Genomic DNA, 26928 nt, shown 5'->3' with positions numbered 1-26928 from the left:
TTTACATTTAAATAATGTATTTCCATAATTTAACAAACGTGAAGAAACAAGGTGCAGTCATTCAAATTACATCAGTATCTTTTCTCATAGTCCAAAGATTTCTGGCGTGATGTAGTCTTTCAGTGCTCAAATGTGCAAAAACATCAAGAGAAATAAAATCTGTTCAACAGGAACCACAAATCAAGCTCTCAAGCTTTCAGTACCAGAACCTACAGAGGAAGTACAAGTTTGAATTTCACGTAAACCTTTGACAATGAGGTAAAGCTCTGTGCCCTGGGAGCTACACCTCTGCAGGGGTTTGGGGGGCTGGACAGGACCTTAAAGTGAAAGTCTGGTATAAAAATCTCCAATGCTGTAGCGTCTCGTGCTTTGAGACTAACTCGAGTCCCTGAACTGGACCTCTCGACTGCGTTTGTGCTGTTGATGCCATTTTTAATGACATCATCTGACCAATAAAATGGCTGCTGTGTGTATCTGCAGTGTGAGCAGTCATGCTGCAGATGAGCAGGACACGTTAAACTTTAACTGGACTGACTGACTGAACTGTTTGGCTGCAGCTAACATTACAGTTTTAATTGCTTCAAAGTTTATAAATGCATAAATGTGGAGCTTTGTAGAAGTGAAATTAATCTCTGAGTCAAAGTTTACAGTACAGATAAGTTCCTGTAAATATTTGATGATCTGGCGCTACACTGATAAACTGGTAAAAACGGGCGATTATTATCGTACAGCTGAACAAAAACGATCTCAGAAAGGTATTTCTGTTGGTGAAACACATTTAACAGATGCATCACATGTTGGGCATGTTTATGCCTGAGCTGCCAGCACATACGTGTTCAGAACATGATTAACAACAAACCAAAATGGGTTTATTTGGAGGACAGAAACTACAAAGGACTTAACCTGATGAATAAACAGTAACAAATCAATTGCAATGAATACACTAAATGTATTAAATATTTTATGTAGGTAACACAAACTGACATTACTAATTGTATTTTCTTTTAACCTTTGATTAACGTGTCTGTTCCACTGTTTATTCATTTGTTACCAATAAATTCATTCATCTTTCTCATTGGTTTGTTTACCTACTTGTTTTCCAATTAACTAGTTTTGCTGATTTTATACAATTTCCAAGTAATTTTTGTATCTTTAAGTCTCCATTATATTCCTAAATTCTTTATGAGCTTTAATAGTAAATTATCTACACTAATATTTAAAGAGATAAATAGGAACGTAAATATACTGAAGTAGTAACTTTATTGTGTAGATGATTTAAGGCTCGTATTTCTTATATTTGGTGGATGTACTGGCACATATTTTGTTTGTTTGTTTATTAGACTTTATTGGGCCTTTTTCTATGTCACATGTATGTTTCATTAAAGCAAATGTCTCACTGTGTACAACAAATATATCAGCTGTTTATTGGTTGATGCTATCCAGCATCTGCTGGGCTCCAAGTGTGCAAATTAAATTTCCGCTTTTTTGCAGAATGCAGAGTTTGAGTTCTTTTTTGTAAACTGCAACACATGAACAGGTAAAGACTTTGTGTCATTATTGCTTCTCGTGTCTTTGTTTAACATTAAACTCCCTGATTTTTGAGAAAAACCCACAGATACAAAAATCCTGTGAGGTTAAAAAGAGCTGGAAGGACGTTTACAGGAATCTCTGCTACAGTGAAAGCAGAGAGCAACAACTTTAAAGATTAGCAATGACATTAGCAAATACATGAATGTTTTATCAGAGTGAAAGTCTGGGGAAACTTCCAGCAGACTCCCCTCTGTGCTCGTAGTGTGCTTCAGTGACTTTGTCTTTTTGTCTAATTCAAAAAGTTTCTTGATGTGTAAACGCTGACATCTTAGCTTAAAAAGGTTTTCTTCAAAAAACAAAACAAAAAACGTTCAACAGATAAACAGAAAATCTTTTTGCCTTCAGGAGGACGGAGAAAGAAGATAAACATGCAGCACCATTGGAGGAAGTGAAGGGCAAAGGGTCCCCGTCAAACGTGTGCATCAAACATCTGTCAGACACACACACACGCTTCCTGTTTAGTGCACTGTGGAGGATTAAGCCATTAACCCTCCCAGAAATAATCCTGCTCTGTGTGGTCACGTGCACCGTCCGCAGATTAAAACATGGAGACAGAATTTGAAGCAGGCTTCTGTTTGCGTTGCATGCTGAATAAACGCTGCTCCATCGAGAAGTCACTGCTCAACACTCAAACTCCTCTTTCAGGTGTCTCTGAATCTTCCTTGTCCTCCGGTGATGTCGGCGAGATGAGCGTGTCTACTTCTTCTGCCGCACCGCTCAGTGCAGGTATACCAGCGGCCGCTGCTGCCGATGCCATCTTCTCATAGGTCCTCCTACGCTGCCGCCGCAGCGTCTGGCTTTGGAGCTCCTTCACCTCCTGCAGGACCTCCTGCGCCTCCTTCCATGAGGACACAGCCTCTTCCAGGAGCTGCTCGGCCTCGGCACGCCTCTGCTCCACCTCCGAGTCCTCCTCAGACAGCTGGGTGGCTGGTGGAAGTGGGGAGGGGAGGTGGCTGTCAGGGGTTCTTGGTTGTGAGGACTCGAAGGATCTGGACAGGCTCGGGGAGTTCTGGCTCTGAAGAGGAGACTCCTCATTGCTCCTTAGATTAGGAGAGTCGGTCTCGCTGCCCCGTGGCGAACCACATCCTTTAACCTGAGAGAAGTCAGATCGTCCGACGCTCAGAGGCGAGTCGGATGGCTTCTGTATTGGAGAGCTGCCTTGCTTGTTGGGAGAGGCAGCGGATGGTCCTTTGAGTTTTGGAGATCGAGCTGCATCGGTGCTCTTTGACCGAGGAGAGCCACTCAGCCTGGGAGAGTCGCTGACTTTAGCGGCAGCTGCGTGGGATCCTCTGGAGTGAGGTGAGTCAGTTCCTTTGGACCGATTCTTCTTGGCTTTGGACCGAGGAGATTCTCTTCCTCTGAGGCGAGGAGAGTCGCTGCTCCCGCTCCTCTGAGATCCTGATGACCTGCTGAAGATGGCGACAAAAATCAGATTTTAAGTTCAACAATCAGTTTTAAATTAATCTCTCCAACCATGTGAGAACTTTGTGTGTTTTCTTCTTTACAAACTGCAGTACCACAAACACAAATATGTTTGGTACTGCATCAAACAATACTGTAACAGACAGATCATGGGAAAATCCAAAGTCTTTTTGGAATTTGATTTTGGGATATGCAGTCTACATTTTATATATCTGCTTTGCAAATCAAATCACAAATATTGATGTGAACTAATCAATAATGTCAATTATTAATTAAGGTGCTAAAACTGACCTGGAGTGAGGTGACTCTGAGCCCCTGAGGTGATTGAGTCGAGGAGAGTTGATGCCCTTCAGATAAGGTGAACTGCCCTCTTGTTCTCGCTCTGCTTTGGTCTTCTGCAGCTCCTGTCAGAGACAGCATTACCCATATAAGATGGCAGCACGTGCTGATGTATACAGTGGCACAGTGCTCCCAGCTACCGTGTACCCTTTTTGTGTTGTTTATTTCTCTTTTTCTTCCTGCAATGCACTGATTACTTTCAGCTGTCGGGAACTAATCGACATCGGCCTCACCCTGAACCTTTACATCGGATTGGACTGACATTATTCCACCTGAGTTTCAAGACCATCGGGGCTCCGTGGGTTATTGTTGGGAGCAGCAAGCGTTGCAGACGGCGCAAGGAGAGGAAACAAAAGTGGAGAAGCGGAGCTGGCTATCAGTTCCAGCTGTGAAAACAACACTACAAACCCTGCTTCCGTCCATTTTCATCACCAACGCCAGATCCCTTGCAAACAAAACAGCTACAATCAGAGATTTACTACAACCGTGTTGTCTACGGATTGTAACTGAGTGCTGACACCATCCAAAAATCCTTAATGCCTCAGTGGAGTTATCGGGCCAGACCCTACACCATCAGGACCACAACAAAGACTCCTGTAAGGGAAAGGGCGGTGGGACTACTGGTGCCGTAACAGTAGAGTTATATACAGTCAGTGCTCACGGGACTTGGAGCTCATGTCCAATCAGTTCAGGCTCTTCTACCTTGCAAGCTAATGGTAGCCATAGTAACCATTGTTTACAGCTGCCCCCCCGCAATGCTGACGTTAGCTCGCCACTCAACCACCTCCAACAACACCTAAACAGCAAAGAGAGGACCCGAAGGGCATCCATATTGTTGCTGGGGACTTTAATAAGGCACGAAATCTGAAGTCCCGGCTCTGATCAGAACTCAGCCTTCAGGCTGAGGGACAGTTAGCACTACCAGAGCCAACCTGAGGACAGACATCAAACAGGACAAGGAGGCCTACAGGAGAAGCATAGAGGGCTTCCTCACTGATAACAACCCCTGCCAGGTGTGAAGAGGTAACCAAGCCCTCACCAACTAGAAAGACCAGCAGAGCCTGTCGGCGGCAGACAACACCACCGTAGTTGGGCTCATCTTTGATGGAGATGAAACAGGGTACAGGGCGGAGGTAGAGAATTTGTCCTGCTAGTGCTTGGAAAATAACCTTAAGCTAACTTGATGCATGCTCAATCATCCAGGTAAGGAAATCCCAAAGAGTTCATTCTGTTTGTGGCGTGGTGTGGTTTGTAGCTCAGCCACAGAGGAAGGGTGGTGTCAGGGGAGGCTGACCCACACACCTGACCTCATCATGTAATCATGTCTCCCCTTTTAAGGATAATCCTGGGACTGGATGGCAGAGGGGTATGTAATAATAATAATAATAACACGTTTTATTTGAAAGTGCCTTTCAGAACACTCAAGGACACTGTACACGCCAGAATAATAAAAACAACATAAAAGCAAGCAGTTTACACAATCATAACAGCATAAGGGATAAAACAAATTTAAAATAGCAGAGTGGAGAGGTTATATGGGATAAGCTATTTTGAACAAGTGAGTTTTGAGTCTAGGCTTAAAGAGAGAGAAGGTAGAGATATTTCTTATATCAGGAGGTAGGAAATTCCAGAGTCAAGGAGCAGCTGAAAGCCCTGCTCCCCATGGTGGCAAGACGGGGGGAGGGGACAGAGAGAGAAAGAGAAGAAGAAGATCTGAGACACTGAGATGAGGCGGTGATCTGAACCAGATCAGAGAGATATGGAGGAGAGAGATGATGAATTGCCTTAAATATATACAAGAGTATTTTGAAATTGATGCAATATTTGACCGGGAGCCAATGAAGCTGCTGCAGGACAGGAGTGATGTGGAAACGAGGCAGCTGGTACGCTGTACCTTTAAAAACTGTAAATAAAAGGACGTTAGTCAAAACTGCAATGCTATGGTCGCTGGGTCCTTCATAGTCACAGTGTGCCAAAACCTGAGCCATGACCGGTCCAGCCAGTTGAGGCGCTGCCCTGGATGGTCGCTGAGCTGGCGGCTATACAGTGGGAGCAGGCAGTGGTGTTTCGCTGCCAGTTGGGACAACTGCAGGAAAAGTCTGAGCGCCGGGCGGAGGTGTTGGAAAATCTGGTAGCTCGGGCTGGTTCCTTGTTGACGCCGTCGCTGCTCCCAAGCAATGTCCCTTTACCGTACTGGGGAAGGAGACCACCACCACTCCTTCTTGGAGGTCTTTTGGGGAATGGCAGAGGGTGGGTCCGCTGCCATCATCCAGCCAGCTTGGATGCTGCTGTGACCCTGCCAAAGAGTCCCTCTCTGCACGGCCGATGGAGGGCAGCCACAAATGCTGCCCGGGAGCTGGCCTGTTCCAGCTCCAAGGAGGAGGCTTTGGGGCGCTTCACCACAGCAGCCCGCTGCCACGGCGTAACAGCCATTAGCAGAGATTAACTTGCTTGTATCTTCTGTCTCTCCATGGGTCCCGGCGGCTGCAGACACAGCAACTCACTCCCCAGCAGCCACACAAGCGCTGGGGCAGGCGTGTTGGAGGTGCAGGCGATCAAGACATGTCCGCTGTGACTGCCCACAGATGGAGTTGGTGGGCAGGGTGTTATGTGTCCAGGCCCTCCAACACCCTCCCTTGGTCTGAGAGGGACATACAGTGTATGGGTAAGGTACCAAGGGGGTATAGGCCAGCCTTAGTGGACACAGTCTGCACGCAGACCCTGGTTCGATCCGGGGCATTGCTGGAGGCTGAGTGGGTGGAGGTTAAGTGTGTGTGTGTATGGGGACATACATAAATATCCCATAGTGCCGCTGCAAATTAAATGCAAGGTCAGTGAATAAAGTCTGCAGTTATCCTGTGCCCGTGTGCATCCCTTAATTCTGGGGACAGATTGGCCAGGCTTTAATAACCTGTTGGGGCAGTGTGTGGGGATGTGTTCATGACCTTTAGCAGAATGTAGCATCTCCGATGCACTCAGCGGTGACACGGGGTCGTCCAACGCTGACGGCCCCGCCAGCTCCAGTTATTCACTCCACTGGAGCAGTCTTGTGATGACAGGTATGTCAGGTATTTGTGGTGCCTGATTGCAAGGGTAGCGAAGTTTACTTGCTTACATGGCTTATCCTGCACATCCACAAACGTCTACTACCAGCAGCAAATCCAATCGGCTGTGACAAAGTGAACTAATGTCAGCGCTACAGTTCAGGTTTCCACCTGGTGGACCTGAAAGTGTCAATCCAAAGCACAAGTATTGTCATTTATCTTATAAAAAATAATTGCCACCTAAGCCAGTTGACATCATGAAAATGATCAGTAAACTAATCTATACATTTATGAATGAAGCAGTCAAACCTGCAGTCTCATCTCCTCCAGCAACTCCTGAGCTCGCTGCATCCTCTGGGCAATAAGGCTCTGGAGCTGACCCAAAGGCTGGGCCGAGGCCTCGACTCCCGCTTCCTCTTCAGCTGGACATCGCCTAACAGCAGAGCAGAACTCTGAGCGAATAACTGGTCTAGAGAAAAGGAAGAGGGTTAGGGTGACAGAAGAGTGGAGAAGGTGATGTTTCAAAATTTCAAGACATAAAGGTCAAAGACACTGAAATGGGTTTCACTGGTTGAGTCAGACTTGAGCAGCAGTGAGTCCAGCAGGCCAGACATTGACTTTAACCATGGATTCTACTTATCCTGAGTATCCTGAATACCTGACAGCCTGATACTCTGCAGAAGAAAGCCTGAACCCTGCGTCTGTTTGCTCCCTAACTTTGTTTATTACCAGGTCATACCTGGAAGAGAGGACTTCATCCATGGAGGCACAGCGACTCCGGCCCTGCATACTGAACCTCTTCCCTGGCTGTGGCGTTCGATACTGAGCCTGGAGAACCTGAAAGGTAACATTCTATTCAGGTAGGTGTTGCTGTCAGTTATGGCGATTTAGTGTTCATTTTAGCAAAGCTATTCAATAAAAACTTGGAGCCACATGCTTCCAACAGTGGGGGAAAAAAAAAAAAAAAAAAAGAAGAAAAAAAAAAAAGATTAATGTGGATCTGAAGGGCCCACCTCTGCTTGTGGAGACTCGTGGACCTTGGAGGCGTCCAGATGCTTTCCCCAGGACCGCTCACTGCCCCTGGGCAGACTGCTGGTCTTCACTTTGGGCTCCTTGGATATCATCCGCAGCTTTGATACGTCTGTTCCAGCTCGCTGACGACCTCCTACTCCAATCTGTCCACAAGACCCGCCCCCCTGCAGGTCAACCCGAAAGCTGTTCTTCCAGTCGCCATCGTAGTCCTGTGAAAAAACATCCTCTTCGGCCACCAGGTCGAGTGTCAGCATGCCATGGGAAGAGGTGGATGCCTGCAGTGAGAACATGACTTTAATAGCAATAACATTATTTTAACATTCAGACCAAAAGATAGATGGAAAAAAGGCGCCCAGTACCACGGCCATGAGATGTCCTCTGGTCGGCAGCCGGCGACCATAAGGGATCTTCGCTCGATCTCTGGTGGGATGAACCAGCGTGCTGTCCTCCTCAATGGTCACCTGTACGCAGACAAATTGAGTTAACACCCTGTTAAAAAAGGTGGCCGAAGTGTTATTAAAACATTTGAATCCAACAAAAAAGCAGCCCACACCTCATCCAAAATTCTGTTCTTCGCTTTGATGATGGCCATGCTGAGGGCGTTTACCCATGATTCCTTCTCCTCAGGGCTCACAGCCAGAAACACGAGGTTTGGAGCCTGCAAAAAGAATATTCTTACCAATCTGATATCATATGAAATACATAGTTTACCCCTGAAATGGTGCAAGAACTTAAATGTCAGTTTTTGAGTCTTGCAGCTGATGAAACATCCATATTTTATTGGGTTTTTTACTTTTTATTTGAGCTTTCTTTAAAGCACATTAGCTTCACTTGGCAGACCAGATAGCTCCCACCATACGTTGGAACTTGCCATGTTGTAGCAAATAAATGATACATTTACAGAAAGCCATTAGAGAAGCACAAATACTCTGAGAAGTATTTACATTCTTTTAAGTTTTAAGGTTATGCGTTGTTCTATGAGTTTCAGCTGCTCCCTTTGGGGCACAGGTGTCCAACTCCAGGCCTTGAGGGCCGGTGTCCTGCAGGTTTTAGATGTGTCCTTGATCCATCACATCTGATTCAAATAGCTAAATGACCTCCTCAACATGTCTTGAAGTTCTTCAGAAGCCTGGTAATGAACTAATCATTTGATTCAGGGGTGAGATCTAAAACCTGCAGGACACCGGCACTCGAGGCCTGGAGCTGGACACCCCATGCTTTAGGGGGCGCCACGGCGGATGATCTACCTCAGTCTCCTCCTATCCCAGCATCCTCCTCTGCATGTCCTCCTTTACTACATCCATGAATCTTCTTTAAGGCCTTCCTCTTTTGCTCCTGCCTGGCAGCTTCGTCTTCATCATCCTTAGCCCAATACATCTATTCTACCTCCAGTTGTAGGATCTCTAAATGAACTCAATCAATTTTTTCACATCTATAGATTTTATAGAGTGTTTGTTGCAGCCCAACACAAATTTACACACAAAGTTTATTTAACCCTCTGAGGTATTGACCCTGATCCTGACTCTATACAATCAGAATGTGGATTCTTGTTTTATAAAATTACAGCTGAAGGTCAGATCGAAGAAGCAGAAAGCTGCTGACGTCTGTATGCAGACATTCACATTGTGCTTCCTGTGCAGAGCGTGACAAACTGCAGTAGTTTCTGGGATTATTCCGCTCTGACTCATCCTCTGACAGTCTAATGGGATTCTGCAGATTAAACCTGTTCAGAATAGGAACAAAAAGCATGCAGCTCAGCCAATCGCAGAAGCCCAGACAGATGGGGCAGGACATCTCAAATCTTATCCACCAATCCTGAGGCACATGTAGGAGGAACTCCACCATTGAGGTCAAGCAGGACAGCATAATCTCTGAGCACCAAGACACGAAAGGACGGGCGAGGACAGAGGTTTCACTTTTAGATCAGATGCTCCATGAAACCAGAAACTTGAGGCTTGGGACAAAAACACTGAAACACACATTCTGTAATTCTGTTAGTTACACTAAAGAGGACAGGTAAACAGCTGGACAGGTGGACTCACGGTGTTTCCCGGCTGCTTGCAGCGCAGCACCGTGAAGCGGCTGTGGTTCTTCTTGCTGCGGCTCTTGGCCTTCCTCAGCTCCTCGGAGCGCTCGTAATCAGCCAGGTCGAACACTTCCTGAGCCTTACGCTCATCTTTCACCTGCAAACACAAAAACACACCTGCATCATCATGGTTTACAAATAACAGCGATCAATTCTGCAGGTTCATGATGGAAGAACAGAAGTGTACAGGACAGCTTACAGCAGGAGTGTCCAACTCCAGGCCTCGAGGGCCGGTGTCCTGCAGGTTTTAGATCTGACCCTGGGTCAGCACACCTGAATCAGATGATGAGTTCATTACCAGGCCTCTGGAGAACTTCAAGACATGTTGAGGAGCTAATTTAGCCATTTGAATCAGCTGTGTTGGATCAAGGACACATCTAAAACCTGCAGGACACCGGCCCTCGAGGCCTGGAGTTGGACACCCCTGGTTTAGAGGAAGCATGCAAGTTAAAATAATCTGAGATTAGAGATGAATGAATTCTGTGTTTGTTTCTCTAATAGCGCTCTGCATACACGCTAGCACAGATGCAGTGACAAAGGAGTGTGTGTGTGTGTGTGTGTGTGTGTGTGTGTCACACTGTTTGTTAACAGCTGGCTGAACACACTGAGCAGCTGCTGTCTGAGATCTGTGAACACACCTGAGATTAAAGGGCCAGCTGACCGTTTTACAGCTAAGCTCCGGTTTTATTTTATTTTGAACATTTTATTATTCTGACCTGTTGTTTAATTTATTTCAACTATAAATACAATATTTAGTTTCTTTAAACAAATTATAATTTATACTTGAATGATTTCTTTTTTTATGATTTAAAAACCCAACTCGTCATGGACAGTGGGCGCACACAGGCCCACTCCCCTCTGTTTATAAATGGAGAACAGGTGGAATCTGTCTCCACCCTCAGGTTTCCTAGCATCCACAGGAGTAGTAGGTGAAAACTGCACATTTTGCAGCCCCACCCCCCAAAGAAGTTTAAAGATTCTGTCAAATCTTCCAAGTGTTTTTTTTTTTTTTTTTTTTTTTTTTTTTTTTGGAGGGAAAGATTTTCAAATTACGAGTTTTCTTTAGAAAGCATGAATAATTTCTCTTTGCACACAAAAACAGAATCAGCAAAAGTCGTCAGGGAGGAAAATTATCAGCCCCCCACCTGAAAAACTGACCTTTTTATTGAGCCATAGCACACAGCTGTTAATAATGTGCTTTAACTTGTTCACAGTTGTGAGAAGTATTTACACAGCCACACAATACAGAACGAGCCTGGCAGACGTAGGAAGCAAAGTTTCAGATTCTGGAAAGAAAACAAGTGAGAGATGTGTCAAAAGATCAGAGAGCAACTGCTAAGACGCCAGTGGATGACTTAGGCGAGTCAGGAATTGTAGTCTCAAAGAAGACAATTACTAGAATCCTGCACAGGAATGGACGGCAAGGTTGCAGACCACCACAATAAAAATGAACAAAAGTGAGCAACAGTCAAGCTAGCTGCTGTTCTGTTTTTTGGATCTGGTCACTCTCCCAGTCGCCTCTAGCTCCTGCCAAGGTCTGGCTGTAAGACCCAGCTGTCAGAATAAAAATGAAGAAAAACTAGCAACAGTCAGGAACTGGAGATTTTATTCTTGCAATTTAGCAAAAGAATCAAACACAAGGTTTCCCTATCCCAGGGGTCTGCAACCTTTTACACCCAAAGAGCCATTTGGACAAGGTTTCCACACAAAAGAAAACACTGGGAGCCGCAAATATTTTTTGACATCTAAAATGAAGATAACACTGTATATATTGTTTTTTATCTTTATGCTTTGTGTGAACAACTAAGGTGTGCTGCTTATGAAATCCATGAAGTGCTACAGAGAAAATTAAATTATATTTATGTAATCAACACATTTTGAACTCTTAAAGAAATATAACAAAAGCAAAGACACCAACCTGAACTAAAATGATCCATGTAGCAAACAAAAACTGTTCTTAGCCGCCACCCTTATATCGCCTTTGGGCTTTTGGAGCCTTGACCTGACTCTTAAAAAAATAATTGGAAAAAAGCTCTATGCTGCTGAAAAATGAAAAATAGATATTTGCAAAATTCTGCCTAAATATGTATTTTACCTGGTTAATGCGTGCAGCGGGGCGTGGTTTGCAGCGCCGCTGCAGGGGAGGCGGACGCACCTGAGCGACACCCGCAATCACACCTCGCTGCCTTTACGTCTGCGCTATCTGTGCTGTTGTGTTGTTGGTATATGTCCGGCTGTGAGCTGAAAAGCTACAGCCGGCTGTATGCGTACAGCAACCGTGTGTGAAAAGTGGTCAATAAAGAGATGCTCAAAAGCATGCTCATGGAAACATCGTCGGGTCTGCCGTGATTTGTTTACAATGGGACTTCTGGTCCCGAACCTCTGCTCACAGCATCTGCAAATCGGGGCTATACGAAGTCAGTTTACGCAGGACTGTAAGCTGTCATCTGTGAGGCGTGAGTGGTGTTTGTCTTTAACATAGTTCACGGTGGAGAACAGCTGCTGACATAATGTGGATCCGAAGATCCATAATTGGCCTACCTGGGGTTGAAAGTCTTGATAAATGCACGGCGTTTCGGCGGGTACACCGGCTTCCACGAGTGTGACTCTTATTTTGAGTGATGAAAAAATAATAGAATATAATTTTATTTTTATATTTCAATATCACAATAATCTTCCAATTTAGAACTACAAGTTAAAAAGAACTAACATAAATAAAATACACTTCAGCGAAATACTTCTAATTTATTTGCCCAAACCAGGCGGAGCCGCAGGTTGCCGACTAGGGGTGGGTTTTAATAATCGATTCATCAATTAAAATCGATTCTGGCTTGGATAACGTGAAATCGATTCATTAAAATCCTGAATCGATTTTTTAATATAAATTTATTTTGCCCGAAACGCCAGAATCTCAGGTGAAACCTCACAAAATTTCAACAACCACCAAACAGCTAAGACAGTAAATGAGAGCAGGTACACGGATTCTGCACAAGGACGTAAACACACAGTGCGGACCCGCGGATCAGAATCAGTGAGATGTCGCCTTTCTCACCCGACGGGCGCTGCAGCTTTAAGCGGTTGCGCGCGCTCCCGCGGACGGCAATCACTTTCTGGCAGACAATCACTTTTTGGCACAACAACTGCACGGACACGGTCGGGGCTGAAAGCCGACTGCTCGCTGATTCTGATGTTTCGGCGGGTCCGCGCTTTGTGTTCACGCCCTTTTTGCGCTGATTCTAAAGCTGTTAGTTTTATCTCTCTCCAAACAATATTGACTGAACCAGCAGCAAAAGAAGATCCAAACTACGCTTCACATAAACATCGTCATGAAATCACTCTGCCTTTTACTGTTTTGCTTCCACCATGATAAAATCACACTTCATGCACAGCTCTCTCTCTCTCTCTCTCTCTCTCTGTACTTCAAGAACAGTTTCCCGTCTAAAAATCTGTTTTCTGCATTATTCGCTTGCTTGTTACGCACAAGTCTACTGTTGTTTACAGTGCTGTCGAAAAGAAAACCTAATTTCTGCCGTTCAATACTGAACAAATTTAAACTTTTTAAAATTATGCAAAATGCAAAACGCTTAGTGTCTCTAATAAAACCGCTGTAACGTCAGAGGTAACGTTTATATGTTGATTAATGGTTTTCTTTCATTTTTGATGTACTGCAGAATATTTTTATAAACTCCCAGGCCAGGAAAACCACCTTCATGTTTTTCTGTTTTATCTTCAGCTACTTTGACACAAAGGCATCTGATGTGACGCTCACACCTTTGATAAAGTCTTGCCCTGACTTAAGCAGTTGAAGGAGGAAGTCCCCATTGAGCTTTGCCTTATAACTGTCAAACAATGAAACTTTTACTTCTATGGACAGTTATGAGTATGTATACTGTAATCAGCAGAACCTGGGTGTACTTCCAGCCACTAAGTGTGATGAGTGTATCTTTCACTATCATACATCTTCAGGCCAACCAACAGCAGGGGAGCTGAGGGAGGTGAGGAAAGAGCTAATGAGCTGAATTTGTTTTTCAACAGATTCGACACTACAGTGTCTGCTCACACCCCCACAACCTCACCTGTAGTCAGCCTGGAATCCAGAGCCACACCACTGTGCCAGCCTCTCTCTTCACATGGCGCTGTTGCCTCCTGTGAGATTCCTGACACCCCTCCCCCACCCATCACTTTCAGTCAAGACCAGGTTCAGATGCAAATGAGGAGACTCCACTCAGGCAAGTCTGCTGGACCAGACGGAGTGAGTCCCCGCGTCCTCAAGGCCTGTGCCCCCCAGCTGTGTGGAGTCTTTCATAAACTGTTTATGCTGAGTCTGAGTCTGCGGAGGGTCCCAGTGCTGTGGAAGACATCATGCCTCGTCCCTATTCCAAAGACGCCACGTCCCAGTGGCCCCCAGGATTACAGGCCCGTGGCACTGACCTCCCACATCATGAAGACCCTGGAAAGGCTCATCCTGGACCAGCTGCGACCCATTGTCAGACCACATCAGGATCCCCTTCAATTTGCTTACCAGCCTCGTCTTGGAACTGAGGACGCCATCATCTACCTGCTCGATCGTGTCTACACCCATCTGGACCAGCTGGCGAGCACTGTGAGGGTCATGTTTTTTGACTCTTCCAGTACATTCAACACCATCAGGCCGACCCTCCTGGGTGATAAGTTAACAGCGATGCAGGTGGATGCTTCCCTGGTGTCCTGGATTGCTGATTACCTGACAGGAAGACCACAATATGTATGTCTCCCACAGTGTGTGTCTGACAAGGTGATCAGCAACACAGGGGCACCACAGGGGACTGTCCTCTCCCCCTTCCTCTTCACCCTCTACACCACAGACTTCAGCCACTGCACAGAGACCTCCATCTTCAGAAGTTTTCTGATGACTGGATGGCAGGACATGATCCATCTTGAAGACTCCAAAGGAATGTCTCCTCTCTAACAGGAGGATGGATAATAGTGCCTGTAATGCTACCATGTGTAACACAGCGGGTGCACACAAGCTTCCTCTGACAAAGCCAGAGGCCAACTGAGCACATAGCCCCTCCCCCCACAGTTGGCTCCGAGGCTGACTGTCATGAAACAGTCATGAATCAATTACATCATAACACTTAAAGGCAATTGTTGCGCATAGTCTATAGGGCTTTGGAGTTGACGTCATGCCGCAGAGCGCGGCGCCATTTTCGGGGTCTACGAATCAAAAGAGACACTGTGTTGGAACGACGTCGACAAGAATCATGCTTAAAAGCAGCTCCAAAGAAAACGGACGGTATAGAGACCGAATGCGTCCAGAGGCGAAGCGGCGGTACTTGCAGAAAATAGCGTGCATTGGAAATGTGGACCCGTATGAAATACGGCCGTGGAGTAGAAACCCTGAAGACCAACCGCTACTGACATAGCCTCACATATTTTCGTACCTTATCTGTGCAGTCAGCGAGTACAAGTCCTCATCCAAACAAAGGTAAGTCAGCTCGAGTACTGCGTGTGAAATGTGTTTGATTTTCCCCCAAACATTCAGATTAGTGCAGCATAAATTCATTCAAGAGGGGGAAATTACAGTGAGAACATGTGGAGGCTGTTAGGTGGATAACATAGTGAGTTCAGTGCATTAATGTGACATTGTCCTGAAGGATTTAGTTATTCTTTATGGTTAAAGAAATTGCAATGATTTATTCATATTTATTATAAATAATTTAAATATACATCTTGCTTCTGTGTTTGTGTCCTGTGTCACTAAAAATACATTTTATTTTAATTTTATACATTGATTAATGACCTGCAGAACTCCTTATCATATTAAGTGATTCATAATTGTCACTTTATGCTTTCTCCATCTCTAAAGTGATTATGCAACCTGGAAGCAACACGAGGTAGCTCGTGTATCGGATGTTACCAAACGAAGGCGTCTAGCCTGGATAGCAGCTGTGAGACGAGCTGATATCCAGCTCTCTTCCATCTCCAAATATCTGTTGGTGCTCCATTTTCATTCCGGTAAGTTCTAAATATGTTCATATCACTCTTTATAGCCTATTAGTTTTATTTTCGATGCACTCTGAGGTCATAGCAAATTAGAACAAACATCCTACTGAGTGATTTTGCAGAACTACCTTCTATTTATAGAGTTGCTAATTATTTGGCATTATTGCAGCAAACCAGCCTATGAAATGGATGAAACACATCGTGACTGGGTTCCAGCGCTACACAAGGGACCTGCTTCAAACATACCACCATGCCAATCAGATTACTTCTTCCATGTGAGGGTGAAGAGGTGACCCTTCTGGATACGATGGTGAAGGTTTGCTGCGTTTGGTGTGTTGGGATTTAGAGATTCTTTTATTGCTGCCATATACTCTGCCTTATGATAAATGCATTAATAACATGTTCTACAGTATTATTTTATCAGTAATATTGTTTACAGGGTTCATATTGCATTGAATATGTTTGTCATCACATTCATTCTATTCACAGGTTGAGTTCATTCTATACACAATGCATAACTGTGCTTGTTTAGAGTTGATGTTCTATCCAAGAGGGTTTTAAGCTTCACTGGTGAGAGTGTCCAGGTGATACATGTTGAGGGAAGATGAGAACATAGCAGGTTAATTGCATGCATGCTTACAATACACATAAATCTAGTAGCAGGCCTGAGCGAAGGCCCAAGTGTCTTCTGCTTCTTATTTGAGACCTGCGCCAATTCAGTCTACTTAGTGATTGAGGACGAGGGTCCATTATTAGCCCTTAGAGGCCCTGAAGCTTGAAGTTATTACCTTAAAAGGAAGGTGTTATCAAAAAGAGAAGTTATGTCTGTTCATAGTTATTAGAGATGTACAAGATGTACCCTTGTCTGTAAACAATGACTGGACATAATGTATTTTTGACCTGTATTGACGTGTATGTGGGGGTGTGATCCTCTATGCTATAAAACCAGAACTCAGTGTATTTTTGTCAGAGCAAATAAGCCATATGCTGACGGTTGTTCTCCGTTGTCAATAAACTCATCGTTTGATTGCACTTTTCTGGGCCTCCGTCGTTTCTTGTCTGGTCTACAGTTGATCGATCTCGCTTCAGGTGAACAGTGTGGTAGTAAAACCAGGGAAAATGAAACTTGCTCCTGTTAAATATTCTTAAGTCTTGTGCTGTTTAAATAGCGGTAAAAATTTTTTCAAAAGATACAGTAAATAATGTTAGTAGTGGGTGATATCATGTAAACACTGTCATGATTTTATGTAAACATTTTGTCATTTGTAAACTATAAATGACATGGATTCTACATTGTAACTGATGTGATGTTCTATAAAGTGTTTTTAATAAAAAAAAAAAAAAGAGGCAAAAATTCGTTTGTTTCTTTATTCAACTTTTGAACAGTGGTACTCAGTCAGTACATATTCAGTAAATGCAAATTATTTACCTGGCAGTGCACTACAGGCATAAATCTGGACCCCTAGATAAAACATTATGGCATTATAGCAGTGACAACTCCTCCACAGTAGCAGATGGGATTTTTCTTTTTTGAGGACGGCTCCTTTTACCTTTCACTACGGATGGTCTGTTTATGTTTTGATCAAGAGCCTTTTTTTGGGCAGCTGAGGAGGAGAAGTCTATCTTATGGCCAACCTCTGGCTGTATCTTGGTCATATTACCAGGCAAAACCCAGTATGCAGGTTCATCTGTAACAGTCCTTGTGCCACAGATCCGCACAGTTGCTTCTACATTAAACAGAAGAGCAGCGACATGGGTGCAGGTCTTCACGACTCCAGCCATACAGGTGCAGTGGGCGGCTTCAACCTTCCCTGTGATGCTCACAGTACCCATGGCTGCAATGCTGGTTCATTCAGTCTCTGAGAGTGCAGCACCTGAAACACACACAGACAAAGTTAATTTAAAGACAAGAACTAATGAGCCAAGGCCGACATAAATGTGTTTTATCTACTTTATCATAAATGTAACAAAGTGTTTAGAAAGTTAGCACATACATGTAATTTTTCATTTTTTTATGCATCCATCTATAGAACGCTGCATGTTATATTCTAAATCAGCCTGTTCTCTCTCAGAAACCTGCCTGCAGAAAATGAACCTAAAGTATGTAATGCAAGGATGTCACTGTCAAGATGGAGAAAGCATAAAGTGACAATTATGAATCACTTAATGTGATAAGGAGATTATGCAGGTCATTAATCAATGTATAAAATTAAAATAAAATGTATTTTTAGTGACACAAGATACAAATATTGAAGCAAGATGTATAATTAGAATTATTTATAATAAATATGAATAAATCATTGCAATTTCTTTAACCATAAAGAATAACTAAATCCTTCAGGAGAATGTCACATCAGTGCACTGAACTCACTATGTTATCCCTCTAACAGAGCCTCCACATGTTCTCACTGTAATTTCCCCCTCATGAATGAATTTATGCTGCACTAATCTGAATGTTCGGGGGAAAATCAAATGCATTTTACTCGCAGTACTCGAGCTGACTTACCTTTGTTTGGATGACGACTTGTACGCGCTGATTTCACAGACAAGGTACGAAAATATGTCAGGCTACATCAATAGCGGTTGGTCTTCAGGGTTTCTACTCCACGGCCGTATTTCATACGGGTCCACATTTCCAATGCACGCTATTTCTGCAAGTACCGCCGCTTCGCCTCTGGACGCAATCGGTCTCTGTACAGTCCATTCTCTTTTGAGCTGCTTTTAAGCATCTTGTAATCGTCGTTCCAACACAGTGTGTTTGTTTTGATTCGTAGACCCCGAAAATGGTGCTGCGCTCCCACAATGCATTGCGGCGTGACGTCAACTCCAAAGCCCTATTGAAGCATTAATTAATGGCAGGACTTCTTTGAGCAGTTTTGTAGGAATGGGGTCTAAAAGACACGTTGATGGTTTGGAGGAAGTAATTATTGAAGTTAACTCAGAAAGATCAATTGGAGAAAAAGAGTCTAACTTAACATCAATGGTACTAAAAGTAGCTATAGATAATATTACATCTGTGGGATGATTATTGGTAATTTTTTCTCTAATGATGAGAATTTTATTCGTGAAGAAGTTCATGAAGTAATTACTAGTTAACGTTAAAGGGATGGTTGGCTCAGTAGAGCTCTGACTGTGTCAGCCTGGCTACAGTGCTGAAGAGAAACCTGGGGTTGTTCTTATTTTCTTCAATCAGTGACGAATAGTAAGATGTTCTGGCTTTGCGGAGGGCTTTCTTATAAAGCAGCAAACTATTTCTCCAGGCTAAATGATGATCCTCTAAATTTGTGACACGCCATTTCCTCTCCAGCTTACGAGTCATCTGCTTTAGGCTACGTGTTTGAGAATTATACCACGGAGTCAGGTACTTCTGATTTGAAGCCTTAGTTTTCACAGGAGCTACAGTATCCAGAGTCGTACGTAGTGAGGAGGTAAAATTATTAACAAGATAATCGACTAGGGCTGGGTATCGTCACTGATTTCTAGAATCGATTCATTTCCGATTCACAAGGTCCCGAATTGATTCGATCCACGATTCGATTCAATCCGATTCGATTCGATTCAATTCAATTCAATTTGAATCTGGGAAATTTTGACAGTCAGAAATATTATAATTCAGATCAGTACATTTACATATTTTTGTATCTATAAAAAGGAAGCTGACACACGCAAGACTTTATCAAAGGTGTGAGCATCACAGCAGATGCCTTTGTGTCAAAGTAGCTGAAGATAAAACACATAAAAACATGAAGGTGGTTTTCCTGGCCTGGGATTTTATAAAAATATTCTGCAGTACATCAAAAATGAAAGAAAACCATTAATCAACATATAAACGTTACCTCTGACGTTACAGCGGTTTTATTAGAGACGTCCTTGTGCAGAATCCGTGTACCTGCTCTCATTTACTGTCTTAGCTGTTTGGTGGTTGTTGAAATTTTGTGAGGTTTCACCTGAGATTCTGGCGTTTCGGGCAAAATAAATTTATATTAAAAAATCGATTCAGGATTTTAATGAATCGATTTCACGTTATCCAAGCCAGAATCGATTTTAATCGATGAATCAATTATTAAAACCCACCCCTATAATCGACCTCTGTTGGACTAGCGTTCAGATAGCTGCTCTGCTCTATGTTGGTACAGGGCATTGAAGATGATAACAGTGGGTGGATTATATTCTTAAACTTATTCTTAAACAGTAGATGTCTTTCCGAAAGACATGTACTGTGATAAAGTCTACTCTCCACTGCTGTGTAATCAATTATTGTAAATGTAAATGTAAATGTTATCAGGAAATGATCAGACAGCAGAGGGTTTTCAGGAAACACTGTTAAATGTTCAGTTTCTATGCCATATGTTAAAACAAGATCTAGAGTGTGATTAAAGTGGTGGGTGGGTTCTTTTACATTTTGACAGAAGCCAATTGAGTCTAATAACAGATTAAATGCCATGTTGAGGCTGTCATTTTTAGCATCTACATGGATGTTAAAATCACCCACAATAATTGCATTACAACCTGGTTTGCCTCTTATCTGTAGTTATTTTTATTTAATTCAGTAACTGTACAGTACTCTCTGTATATAGTAACCATTGTCCTTAATGTAAATATGTAAGAAAAAATTGTGTATGTTTCTGTTCTGTGTCCTGTTTGTTTGTATATGTGTCTTTTTGGCTGCTGTTACAACAAAATTTCCCCTTGTGGGACAATTAAAGGATTATTCTATTCTATTGTAATTATTTTATCTGAGCTGAGCACTAAATCAGATAAAAAGTCTGAGAAATCAGAGAGAAACTCTGTGTAAGGCCCAGGTGGACGATAGATGATAACAAGTAAGACTGGTTTCTGAGTTTTACAGCTGGGGTGGACGAGGCTAAGCATCAGGCTTTCAAATGAATTAAAAGTCTGTCTGGGTCTTTGGTTGATTAATAGGCTGGTGTGAAAAATTGCTGCCACACCGCCCCCTCGGCCTGTGCTTCGAGGTTTCTGGTAGTTAGAATGACCCGGGGGTGTTGATTCATTTAAACTAACATAATCATCCTGCTGCAACCAGGTTTCTGTAAGGCAGAGTAAATCGATTTGTTGATCAATTATTAAGTCATGTACTAACAGAGACTTGGAGGAGAGAGACCTAATATTTAATAATTCACATTTCACTGTTTTACTCTTTGGTTCAGATGTGGATACTGTGTTGTTCTTTCTTTGGGATTTTTTATGTTTAAGTTGTTTGTTGCTGGTTTTTAGTTTGTTTTTTGTCTGTTTGGGAGCTGACACAGTCTCAATGGAGATGGGTTTTTGGGGGGGTAGCAGGAGGAGAGAAGCTGCAGAGAGGCGTGTAAGACTGCAACTCTGCTTCCTGGTCCCAACTCTGGATAGTCATATTTTGGGGGGTTTAATAAATTGGTCCATATTTCTAGAAATGAGAGCTGCTCCATCCAAAGTGGGATGGATGCCGTCTCTCCTAACAAGACCAGGTTTCCTCCAGAAGGTTTGCCAATTATCTATGAAGCCCACATCCTTTCTGGGACACCACTCAGACAGACAGCAATTTAAGGAGAACATGCGGCTAAACATGTCACTCCTGGTCTGATTGGGGAGGGGACCAGAGAAAACTACAGAGTCCCACATTGTTTTGGCAAAGTTACACACCGATTCAATATTGATTTTAGTGACCTCCGATTGGCGTAACCGGGTGTCATTACTGCCGACGTGAAGTATGATCTTACTGTATTTACGTTTACCCTTAGCCAGCAGTTTTAAATTTCCTTCAATGTCGCCTGCTCTGGCCCCTGAAAGACAATTGACTATGGTTGCCGGTGTCTCTAGCTTCACATGTCTGAGAACAGAATCACCAATTACCAGAGTTTGACCCCCGGCGGGTGTGTCGCCGAGTGGGGAAAAACTGTTAGACACATGAACAGGTTGGTGGTGTACCTGGGGCTTCTGTTTAGGACTATGCTTCCTCCTCACCGTCACCCAGCCGCCCTCTTTCCCCAGCTGCTTGGGGTCTGCCGGGGAACAGCTAGTGGGGCCTACGCTATCTTCGGCTGCACCAGTTACAGGGGCCTGGCTAGCTACGGGTGAATGAAGGGTGCGAAGCTGAGTCTCCAATTCAGTAATCCTGGCCTCCAGAGCTGCAAATATGCTACATTTGTTACAGGTATCATTAATAATAATAATAATAATAATAATAATAATAATAACAATAATGGATTGGATTTCATATAGCGCTTTTCAAGGCACCCAAAGCACTTTACAATGTCACTATTCATTCACTCTCACATTCACACACTGGTGGAGGCAAGCTACTGTTGTATCCACAGCTGCCCTGGGGCACACTGACAGAGGCATTACTGCTAAAGGAGGCCGAGGAGTAGCTAAACATCTGACACAATGAGCAGGAAAGTGCAGGAGGGACAGGTGAAGTAGCCATGGTGCTAACGAGTCGGCTACGAGCTAAGCTAGCGAAACAGTACAGAGACAGTGAGTGAATACTTTGGCTATAAATTAGGTAGTGAGTATGTCTGTGAAGGTTCTCAGTCATCCAGGTCATCGTAGTCAAAGGAGTTGAACTGAAGAAGCTTCTCGGATGAGAGGTGAAACGTCTTCAAGCAACTTAAAGTCCAGACGCTTTTCTTTGCAAACTCCTTTGACTAGGTAGTGAGTACACAAAAAGTGTGCTTCGGATGAAGCACGTGAAGATTATACTATGAAGAAAGAAAGTATTTAGAAGTTTTTAATTAAATTGCTAAGCAGATAAGCCACTCAGAAACACCACTGTGTTTGAGCAGGAACAGGAAGTGATACTCTACTAGTGATGTTCGATTCGTGAACGAATCGTTCAATACTCGAGAATCACTGTACTGACTCGTGAATCATGATTCACAAGCGCAACTGACTCATCCCTGTTGCTGTTAGCAAGCTAATTCCATTAGTAGAAATATATCTAGCTTATAATTAAAATTGTGGGGGAAAAAACAGCAGCCAGTTTCTTAACAAAAACATTTCTGCTCTGAACTGGAAGAAAACCCTGAGTAGAAGCTCACATCAAGACAATAGCTCCTTGGTTCACAGTAGCATCGCTCAGCTAGCATGCTAACAGCACATTTGAGTTACTCACCCCCTCCCTTGCTGTGCTGAATCATAGCATAAGCGAATCACTCAGGACTCACTCACCCCCTCCCTTCCTGTTACGAATCACTCACTCACTGGCCGTTTATCAATGCCCAAGTACGCGAGTACGTACTCGCGTTCTAGTTGAGTACGTACTGGCCGAGAACGCACGGGAGTACGTACCCGCCGAGAACGCGAGCACGGACTCGCGATATGTACAATTGGAACACTTGTGTACGTGATGATGTCACAGGTCCGGAGGTTTTACTGCCGTCCCCTCCTTATTTAACTGTGAGTAACATGTTATGAAGCTTAACTGTAATCACAGCCAAACCGGTTTACTCAGGAACAAATAAAACACTGAAATAAACCAAACATTAACATTTAGTAGTGATCTAAGTGACTTATATATCATTTTTAACCTCAGTAGTGAAACCTCTATTAATAAAAATAGTGTACATGTACATACGTGTACATACCTTAATAAAAACAAGCAGGTGAGATGTTAGAACGCTTTTATTTCTATTCTAGTGGACACTCAATACTATAGACAGCTGCTGGGGTTTCTTTAACCTGAGTAGTGAGAAGTCCGCGAGCGAGGGGGGGGGGGGGTTGAAAACGATGTGCCGGGAGTCCGCTGTTGAGTTTTGGACGAAATGCATTCTGGGATATATAGCTGTCCCAAGTCCACACCGATGCATGCTCGATAAAATGGGCGGATCGAGAACACATCCGGGACTTTTTCGCGTTCTCGGCTTGATGCGTACTTCGAATTGGAACAGTACTTGGTCTCCGACTGATGACGTATCACGAGTACACGAGAACGCAAGTACGCACAAGTACGCATATTGATAAACGCCCACTCACTCACCCCCTCCCTCCTGGCTCATAGCTTCTTCTTCTTCTTCTTCTCCTTGGTTGGCAACCAATGTTAAGGCGCTTTACCGCCCCCCTGGCTCACAGCTCAGTGGATATTTAGATGAGAAAATATATATTTGACACATTTAAGGAAAATACCAATAAAATAAAATGAAAATAAATAAATGTTCCCTTTAGAATTTTTTTTGCTCTTTTTTGCTCTAAAAAAAAATAAAAATAGTTGTTTTCTTTTACAATCATTCATCTTAACATCTCTGGTCAACTGACTCAGTGACTCAAATGACTCAAGAAACCCGACTCATGAGTGACTCATTCAAACTCGATTCAGTAAAAAGAATCGAATTTACCATCACTATCCTCCACTGGCTCCTTTCTATGTGGAGGAGCAGCAGTGGTACAGTGAGTCAGTCTTAAATGACTGAGTTCTTCACCTGATCTTTACAGGAGAGCCGAGCTACGCTCAGAGAAAGCGGCTCACTTCTACTGCTTGAACCCTAAACAGCTTTTGAGGGATTTCTGGCGAAACATCAGAGATGATGATACCCTCAGGAAGCCCCTGAAACCCCTCCCAGCTGGAAATGACCCCTGCCAGCTGTGTGTGGCCAGCAGGACTAAAAGCAGCACTTGCTGCCATGAAACCACTCTGTGGGACGAGGTCTTGTTTGTTCACAAACACCATGTCTGTCTCTTCTTCACTCAGGACATATTTCTGAAGCCAGAATATGACATCAGAGGTCACATGATCACTCTGTGTGACTTGGCGTTGTTTAGAAATGACTCAGCGTCATCAGAGCTGAAAATAAACAGAGCGGGACTGCAGAAATCCTCTCACTTGATGAAAATCCAGCATCCGGCCTCAAACGCGTTAAACCACAAACATTTACATCTTCCTTTGGATTAATCCCCATTTCCTCTTTTTCACATGACATTTCTTTGTCTCTTTACTGCATTGTGACTTTTAAATAAGAAACACTCTGCTTTAGGACCATCTCACAGCTTCCACCTGTTTCTCCTTGCAAACATCTGTAACAATGAAAAATGATGCATCTACAATCTCTGTTTAACTGTTGAGCTCTTTTTATCCCAAGAACACAGGACAGAGAAAATATCAAACTAGACCAGAGATGTGAGCTACGGATTAGCTGCACCTGTAAACCTATCGTCTGGCACAGCCTACCCACAGTCCTCCCTGGCCTGTCCAGCAGACTGGAACCAGCAGCCCATAGGGCGTCTGTCCAGTTTCTCTGATCGCTGTTCTCACCTCCTTGTCTGAGATGTAGAGATGGTCTCCTCTCAGCACCATGTACCGACTCCTCCACAGCTCCCTGAAAATCCCTCGACCGCAGAACTTCCGGATCCAGCCCACCTTCTCCGGCTGCTGGACGGGCAGCGGACCGGAGTCCTGAACACCCTACAACACAACGATAACACGAGGATTCAGAGAAATGCAAAGACCAACAGAGACCGATGAAGATACAATGCAAGAGGAACAAAAGAATCTAAGAAAGATGGGAAGACCACAGAGGCAAGGCAATCAGAAAATGAGAGTAGGACAGAAAACATTTGACCCACAAAGAATAAAGACAACAGAGAGGATCGAGCTCAAAGACAAACAGACAAACAGCCTGAGAGAGACGAAACCAGGCATTAAACTACCCAGGAGAGAGATAAACATGACATATAAAATGAGTAATATTTGAAGACACAAAATTATGTCAGAGAAGCAGGAAATGACCTCGGTGGGAAACAAAAACAGAATCTGATGGAAAGCACCTGGTAGAGACTAAAAGAGGACGTAAACAACTTCGAGGTGACGCGAAACGGCCGAGACAAAAAAGAAATCTGAGGTAAAAAAAAATGGGAGCACTGCAAGCTTTCTAAAAATGTGTACCAAACAGGTCATTGCAGGCAGAATGAACCTGATCTACACACGGAGTTTTCAGACGTTTAAACTGGGAAGAATCTCAAACACGTGTGTGAAACAAAGATCAATCACATAAAATTATACTGACAGATACCTGATACTGGCAAATAAGAGAAATGCACACAGGTAGGAAATACGCTAAAAACAAGGCAAAGATGTGAACATGTAACGATTGTCTTCATAAATACAAATGAAATAAAAACAAAACAACGAGAAGAAAAATAACTAAATGAATAAAAGAAAGAGCCATGGCTATGGCGGCATCGTGACGTCATCGACGGTGTTGAAACCGCAGATTTTCTTTGTGAACAAAAAAAAAAAAGGAGAAACTTCCTGAATGAAGCTGCAGCTCCGGGCAGGGTGGAGGCATCACTGCACCAACCTCACCTCACATCACCTGTCTCAGCTCAGTTTGTGTCAGAGATGTGTTTAAATAAAGGTTCAACAAAAATGAAGCGTCAATAAAGCACAAAGCAACGTCACGGAGTCAACGATCAGCGATCACACTCTGATCGATCCCGAGCTCTCTCTCTCACTGACCCGCCTGTTCTGGTTGCTTTTCTTCATCTTCCTCCTCCTCTCCGGGGCTCGCAACACAGTCACACCGACAGGGAGGAGGTTTGGCCCGGCGGCTGCTGCCCAGCCCGCTGCTGGTCCCGGTGGTTCCGGTGTCGGCTGTTGGCTCGGTCTTCCCGGTTCTTCTTCGTCTCTTTTAGCTCCGCGTCTGTTCTCTGAACAGAGGCTGCATCATCCCTTGCGCGCGCGCGCGTTTGGAGTCAGATGCTCTTTCTCGCTCGTTCTGTGCACCCGCTGACCCACGCGGACGCGCACCGGAGCCTACTCGAGGTAAAAGGAGCCCGAGGGTACCACCTGGCGACACAGGAGCGCTACAGCAGCGCTTTGATGAAGAATAAAATGTCAGACATGCTTTAACGTAATCATATACAATATGATTATCATTAATTATTTAAAATACAAATAATTAAGAACAGAGAATAAAACGTGACCTGATCAGTCCGGACTTCAACTTCAGAGCTTCATCTGTCACTCCTCCTCCTCCTCCTCAAACATTGACCCTCTTTCTTCTTCTGTTTCTTCAAGCCTTTCTCAGTATCACTCTTTTCTTTACAGTATGAAGCACTCTGACTGTAATTTGGTCACATACTGATAAAACTAAACTAAGGCGAGGTTCTCTTTTTCTTTCTTCATGTCCATGATTTCTCTGTCCTTCTCTTTTTACATGGTCTCTGCTTTCTTTTCACACCTTTTATTCATCTGTTTCATTCATTTCCTATCTCCTTTTCTCCCTTTTTTCCCCCTTCCTTCCTTTGTTGTAATTTTAACCTGATAAATCTGAATCCTGACTCTGCCCTAAAAAGATCAGGCTTAAATATTTTAAGACAGAAAATCCGAGTTTGGATTAAAAAAAAAACAAAAAACAAAAAAAACAACCCCCCCCCCCCCCCCCCCCCCCACACACACACACCTTCAACAGTATAACCTCTGAAATCAAACACAACTGA

General features: G+C 43.7%; 1 protein-coding gene and 1 long non-coding RNA gene across 4 annotated transcripts; one reads left to right on the top strand and one right to left on the bottom strand.

The window, feature by feature from the left end:
* plekho1a (pleckstrin homology domain containing, family O member 1a) lies at positions 1 to 26805 on the bottom strand. 3 transcript variants are annotated; one of them, XM_019351063.2, is made up of 10 exons: positions 25946 to 26805; positions 24743 to 24892; positions 9470 to 9610; positions 7981 to 8085; positions 7787 to 7888; positions 7409 to 7702; positions 7135 to 7232; positions 6705 to 6864; positions 3304 to 3416; positions 1 to 2996 (listed from the first exon to the last, which is right to left on the bottom strand). In XM_019351063.2, the coding sequence occupies exons 1-10, from the start codon at positions 25970 to 25972 to the stop codon at positions 2219 to 2221; spliced, it is 1968 nt and encodes a 655-aa protein (XP_019206608.1). In that variant the 5' UTR covers positions 25973 to 26805; the 3' UTR covers positions 1 to 2218. The 3 variants fall into 3 exon arrangements, with proteins under 3 accessions (XP_019206608.1, XP_005462036.1, XP_019206609.1); XM_005461979.4 differs by having other exon boundaries at positions 1 to 2999; positions 25946 to 26803; XM_019351064.2 differs by lacking the exons at positions 24743 to 24892; positions 25946 to 26805 and adding an exon at positions 10672 to 11179 and having other exon boundaries at positions 1 to 2999.
* Positions 14334 to 15511, top strand: LOC112843510 (uncharacterized). The gene is made up of 2 exons (XR_003215898.1): positions 14334 to 14980; positions 15362 to 15511. It is a non-coding gene; the product is annotated as an uncharacterized LOC112843510 (long non-coding RNA).
* Positions 26806 to 26928: the final 123 nt, after the last annotated feature.

This window comes from Oreochromis niloticus, linkage group LG22, assembly GCF_001858045.2.
Source record: "Oreochromis niloticus isolate F11D_XX linkage group LG22, O_niloticus_UMD_NMBU, whole genome shotgun sequence".
Taxonomy (NCBI): domain Eukaryota; kingdom Metazoa; phylum Chordata; class Actinopteri; order Cichliformes; family Cichlidae; genus Oreochromis; species Oreochromis niloticus.
The sequence above is the reverse complement of the archived record's forward strand: the minus strand, read 5'-3'. Positions and strand labels throughout refer to the sequence as shown.

Excerpts from the sequence above, each read along its gene's own strand:
- plekho1a (XM_005461979.4), bottom strand. The coding sequence starts at position 25,972 with ATGAAGAAAAGCAACCAGAACAGGCGG. Across the intron at positions 6,865-7,134 it reads GATGAAGTCCTCTCTTCCAG|ACCAGTTATTCGCTCAGAGT; the intron begins GTATGACCTGGT and ends CCTTTTCTCTAG. Across the intron at positions 3,000-3,303 it reads TCAGAGTCACCTCACTCCAG|CAGGTCATCAGGATCTCAGA; the intron begins GTCAGTTTTAGC and ends CGCCATCTTCAG.